The 6,495-nt window shown below is 36.7% G+C and overlaps 1 protein-coding gene across 3 annotated transcripts in view; it reads right to left on the reverse strand.

Annotated features, from left to right (window-relative positions):
* Positions 1–1,144: 1,144 nt before the first annotated feature.
* DIAPH3 (diaphanous related formin 3) overlaps positions 1,145–6,495 on the reverse strand; it is a 581,492-nt gene continuing 576,141 nt past the window's right edge. For all 3 annotated transcript variants that reach the window (XM_067563206.1, XM_067563204.1, XM_067563205.1), the window contains one exon: positions 1,145–2,689. In XM_067563206.1, the coding sequence (XP_067419307.1) occupies positions 2,430–2,689 (260 nt within the window). In that variant the 3' untranslated portion in view covers positions 1,145–2,429. The remainder of the gene's footprint in view (positions 2,690–6,495) is intronic.

A 6,495-nucleotide genomic window follows, 5' to 3' on the forward strand; every position in this document is an offset into this window, starting at 1 on the left:
AATGCTAGCTGTAAGGGTGCTTAAGCATAAATAAAAAAGTTTTTGTTTGTTTGAAAGTTGGAAGATACTGTACTGATATAAATTCTATGCTCATTGAAAATTCAACTATAGTTTACTAATCCATATTATCCTGCCAAAATTTTCAACTTTACATCAAATTAGGTCTGATAAGGGATAAAAGGAGTAATTTGGTCTCCATCCTAGATGAATGCTGTGTCCATCTGGAACATATACTGTCAAGTGTACTGAATTGTGTCAGTTTTCTGATGTGGGCTATTACCCACTAATTCAAATGAACAAACTTATTATGCTCAGGACCATGAATTTATATTTGAATCTCCATCCAAAAGGTCATTGCTGTAATATTTCAGCTGCAGTTCTCCAGAACTACTATTCTCTGCACCCAACCTTTATTATTATGTTCAGGTTTTTTTGTCCTATTGTCAGCAGCATAAGCCACCTAGAGATTAGTGAGGACGTTTTTTACTCACCACAAATTTTGTGTGAACTTGTAAAAGCATTTTGGTAACCCAAATACTTAAGCCTGTCAAAAGCAGAAAATACATTTTTTATTCTTTTATAGTGAATAAAATCATACATGAATGTCTGTCCTGTTGAGTCTTACATTTTGGGGATTAAATTCACCCTTTACCCATAAAGATCTAGTTTTAGGATAATTAAGAGGAGGTGATGGGAATCAAAGATAACTAAGGAGGAGCAGGGGGCTGTGCAACCCTAATAATCATGTGTGGATGGACATGAAATTCATCTCAATGTGAATTTGGTATTCCAGTCCATTCTTTGGACTAGCAGCTGCTGTTCAGCCACTAAATATGCATAAAACACGATTCTGTGGCTCTTACACATTAATGGGAGCCAGCAAAGTGCTTCCTCAATGAAGTTATTCTTTCCATGTTTCTTAAGTGGCACTGAAGACCTGGCAAACTAAGGTCCTAAGTCTGGTAGGATTTCTCTGTATTGGATCTCTCTTTATGCTTGACATTTGTTTTTTTAAAGTGGGGAGCATAACTGAAGGGTATAATGATAGTCTCAGCAGACCTTGAAACATAAGACTGATTCCTGTGATGAATGAAAAACACTCCATGCCCCAGTGTTCATAAACAGGCCAATTTCCGAATTCTAGTTAATTAGTTTAATAATTTTTGTAGGAAGTAAGAAGGCAACTTAAACAAGGAAATAAAAAGCACCAGAACTTTGAAACATTGGTTTCATTTAGCTGGCTCATTGAAAGACAGAAATTTTTACAACATTTGTAAAGAAAAATAGAGTATTTGGAAGGGAGATATTGGTCACCGAATACATTCGGATTATTAGGAACTTTAGATAAAGGACCAAATGTAACAGTAGCTTCCTAGTTGATAGCATAGGTAGCAAGTTTTTTTCATGGTGATGTGCAATTAATAAATATGTTAGTGAACATGTAACAACGTACAATGACTGTGCGAAAATGAGGATGCAATTATGTGTGAGATTCTTTCTGTGCTAGCAAATGAGATTGTATATGTTACTAGTAAATGTGTTTGTTGAAAACCAATTGTAGAAATCTCTGCCATTAGGTGTTCTTTATATTATTTTTGCAGAACTATGTTTACTAGTACGTAAAAGTAGTGAAAAAGTTACTTTGGTAGCTACTTATGAAATAAGAAGCTTTTGTCCTCTGTGCACCATTGCAATATTGTATTCATAGAAATTTTGTACATTGGGTTTATACAACCATCAAAACAATTTAACAGTAATGAAATATCAGTCATATGTAGAATACATTTCTTGCATAGATGTAAGCTTCTGTTCATGTATTACCATTTAGCTAATGCATAAACTATTCAGCATTCTTTGGTGTTCTTATTTAGATTAATGTGAATTAAAATATGGCTATGAGAATTTCACATAGTATACATTTTCCTCCATAAGTGTTTAATATGATAATATAAGACCTTTCTTAGGTGCTAAAAAATTACACTGCAGGTGAAACACAGAAATAATATAGAAAAATATACAGGTCTGTTCTGCAATTATTTATTAGTTCTAGATGATGATCAAACATGATGGTTTAAAACTATTTAAAATGTATTGTGTGTTGTGGAGAAAAGTTCTCAGAACATTGTGTTCAGCAGTCTGGACACTAAATAATTGTCTCTTTGGGTAATTCAGCATCTGTTGCTCCAGATACATTAGAACAGACTCAATACATAGAAATGCATACAAACCTGCTTATAGTTATGCATAAACCATGGGCTCAAGTTCATAGGCAAAGCGTTACATATTTGCATTTTAGATATAAAGTGTGTGAAGTTTGGAATACAGAAGTGTGTAAATGTCAGTCATGCAACATTAATGTGTATTTTAAAAATGTATCAGCCTATTATAACTTGTCTTTAGTGATTGCTTAATCAGTTTTATAGATTAATTTATAGTGCTCGTAATCTTGCCAGCAAAGCCTCTACTTCAGGAACAACTTCTCCTTTGGAAGCGGATCCAACAAGCTCCATTTCCTTTTCTCTGTTGCTTTCTCCACTGTAGGCCTCCTTTCTTCCAACAGCCTTGCTCCTTGCTGTAGAGGAATTAGCTTCTATGTCATAATTAAGCTTTTTGGTGATTGAAGTCCGTGTGAAGTTGAAATTAATATTGTGGTGTGAATGTGACTTTTCTAGTTGTGTTTTCTGGTTCTCTGTAGAAGAGAAGAAAATAAAAGTCTCATCATACTGTTATTTTTTTCAAAACAGAAAGCCTCCAAAATAGACAAAATTGGAGTAATTTTACACGCAGAAGAAATAGTATTGCAGGGTAGGTGGCTTGTCATTAAGGCATAAGGATGAACAAATAAGAATTAAAAGATGGCATAAAATGAAAATCATTACTTCTGAAAAAGCTATTTCTAGACAATGTGGCTCAAGGACAGCAATATGGAAGTAAGTACTATGAGTTTATCAAACTAGCTTCCATCTTCACAAAACCAGGGCCAGATCCTGCCAGCTGTTGGGCCTCCTCAATTGATACTTAAGTATTTTGGAATGAAGAATACATGGAGTGTCTGGGCCTTCAGGTGAGAAGGTGTTTGACATTTACCACGGTAGAAATATTTTTTGTTTGCAGTGTTGTTGTAGTTGTGTTGGTTCCAGGATATGAGTGAGATAAGCTGGGTGAGATAATATCTTTTATTGGATCAACTTCTCCTGATGAAAGAGACAGGCTTTTGAGCAGCACAAAGCTCTTCTTCAGGTCTGGCAGAGATACTCTGAGTGTCACAGTCACAATACAAGATGGAATATTTATAAAGCATGAGGAGTTCACACGTTGCAGGAAATGGGCAATTAACACCACTGCAGGTCTAAAGAGAGTTAGTGGGTTACACATTGTTATAATGAGACATAACTGAGTTCATGATTTTTTGTGTCTATTAGAGTTATGAATTTAAGCTCTCAGGTGTGTCTTTTGAAGGTGTTGTGCAGGTTTCCTTTGAAGTTGAGGTTTGAGAGGTCAGATATGGGGTGATCGTTTTGTACTGGGGTACTTTATATTTTGTAGCCAGGGGTACTAGGATGGCTCCCCAATAAGCCTACCTTGAGGAAGAATTTCTTGACATATGCAACACTAAACTAATGATATGCCTGAGATACATTAATGATATTTTCATCCTCTGGACAGACAACCTAAACTTCCTCATAGATTTTCACCACAACTTCAACAACCATCAACTGTCCATAAAACTCTCTTTAGAAAACTCCCACATCAACTTCCTGGATGCTATGATCAGCTTCTCCAATAGAACCTTACAGACAACTACACACAAGAAACCCATGGCTGACCACACTTACCTTCACAGATAGAGCAAACACTCCAGACACATCAAGAAATCTGTTATCTATAGCCAGTCACTCAGATACCACAGAATATGCTCTGGCAGTCCAGGATACATACTTTAACATACCTAAAACTGCCTTCAGTAAACAAGGACACTCCACCAGCGAACCAGATCACATCATAGAATGCGCCACCCTAATTCGCCAAGAAAACCTGCTTCAATATAGAAAAATGCCACTGATCACAGACCCCTAGTTGTCACTCACAGCCCCACAAGCTCATCATTAGAAGCCAGCTCCCCACAGACCAGGACCCACCAACTCAAAGCGGCACCAGACCCTGCTATAACTTAAAATGCAAAACCTGCAGCCATACAGCCACTCTTAAATGATCAATATCCTCCACAGAACCCCTTCCAAGATCAATGGATCCTACATATGCTTTTCACAATATGTGGTGTACCTCAACCAGTGCACTGAATGCCCCCAATAACAATTATGTTGGAGAAATTAGACAATCATTATGCTCTTAAATGAACACACACAGAAAAATGGTAGGAGACAAAAAAGCCCTATCTTCTGTGGGTGAACACTTTTCACAAAATGGTCATTCCACATCTAACTTCTCAGTACTCATCCTCAAAGGAAACCCGCACAACACCTTCAAAAGATGAGGCTGGGAGCTTAAATTTATAACTCTGCTAGACATTAAAAATCATGGACTCAGTAGAGAGACTGGGTTTATGTCTCATTACAACAACCTGTAACATGCTCCAAAGTTGGTAAATATTACCTAACCCACTTTGTTTTTTCTTTCTTTCTTTCTTTTTTTTTTTTTTTTGGGGGGGGAGGGATCATTTAGAATTTGTCAGATTTTTAAAATTTTAAATAAATCAAAATTGCATTGTAATTTAATCATGCAAGCTAATCTACTTTCTTTCCTCTCTGGTCTCTTTTGCTATGTGACTAATTAAGTGACAGCGATCTTGACTTATCTCACCAGCAGTCAGAGTGAGTTGCACTAGCTGATGAATAAATGGCTCTGCCTGACTGACTTTCCCAAAGAGGACTAGACAAATTTCTTTTCTTTTTTAAAATCAAGTGACTCATCTACCAGCCTTCTGAGTGATCTCTCTCATAGATCTCATACTTTTTAAAAACAGGCATACTCAATATTCATGTAACCTTGAACAAGGCTTGAAAATGGCTTCAACAAACTTGACATGACATTTTAAGTTTTTTTGGTTATTCACTGAAAGATGTTCCATCATCCCAATAGTAATGACTTTGGAGAGCAGGCAGTCACTCATGACAGTGTGTTTTATATGAGTGCTGAAAATTCCTACCGAAAACAGCTTGTACATTCCAAGGCAGCTGCTGAAGATATTTACTGCACTGTCATTCCCTGACCAGCGGCTCAGAATGATGGATAAGTATTTTACACACTTTCTTGGACAATCTCAACGAATTTTAGAAGAATTTAGAATTTTTATGATCACCTTTTGGCTGTTGGAAGAAAATAAATACCCTCTCTCTCCTTCTATATCAGATGGACAATTGTTACTTAAAATCTAATAGTGCTGCAATTTTCACTTAGCTGAACAGTTAAGCTCTATTTTATATGTTATATGTTGGAAATAACACAATAATGCACATGGCTATAGTTGCACACATTGAGTCTCCCTATAATACAAGGCCAAAAGAAAAGAGCTTTCAGCAAGTGACACCATGCATACACACATATATAATTTAAGATAATTGTAGTAGGTACATGTTTATATATATTGCTCCACTTAATACTTTTTATTTAATAACTGTATTATAAATGAATCTGAATCTGTACACACTGCTTGGAGCTTTAAGATCCTTTAGAAATACACTGTCTATATCAATATACAGTATGCTAGCTGCCCCCTAACCTTTGTTGCTGTCCATATTCTATTGGTCAAAACGGTGATGGGGGGAAGGGAAGAAGGAACTCAATTTTCTGAAAGTCCACCTCTTTCTCTTTCTTTCTTTCTAAAGTGAATTTAGGGCTTGATATATGCTGGCCTGCGTACACCAAAGACTGAAGCTGGGGTTTTCAAAAGACCTTAACGGTGTTAGGCACTCCTTTGAAAACTGCAGCTTGTAGTCCTATTTTCTCAGCTAAAGGTGCTGAAAACTGCTGTGATACAAGTCTTGACCTGTGATTCAAGCTGACCTGGATGGGCCACCTACTACAGATCAGTAAGTTTAGTAGGCACATGAACTCTGACATTGGTCTCTTACAATGTTGCAAACAAAAGAGCTTTAAAACAATGAGGCCCTGTTTCAGTGAAAGATGTAAACAGGTCTTTAATTCCCAAACAGGTCTTTAATTCCCATTGACTTCACTGGAGAATGAGCTGCCTGTAATGATCAGACACAAAATGGCAACATTAGGGCTGAAAATGCCTGTCTTTCCAAGTTTTAAAGGATTCTGATACATCTCATAGATACTCTTCTGCAAGAGTGAACCAACTCTAGAAAGTTTAAAGGTGGCTTGAGAAGTTATGTACTGGGCTAGGGAGCTAAGTGGAAGATATTCTGAAGTTTCCAAAGGTGGAAAATGGTATATTTGAAATACTTCTGTGTGTCTTCCTTTGATACAATGGCCCAGATCCACAAAGGGACTTGGGTATATCAAGCTCAG

Source organism: Emydura macquarii, unplaced genomic scaffold (assembly GCF_026122565.2).
Source record: "Emydura macquarii macquarii isolate MOO-44397 ecotype Brisbane River unplaced genomic scaffold, CSIRO-AGI_Emac_v2 contig_2473, whole genome shotgun sequence".
Taxonomy (NCBI): domain Eukaryota; kingdom Metazoa; phylum Chordata; order Testudines; family Chelidae; genus Emydura; species Emydura macquarii.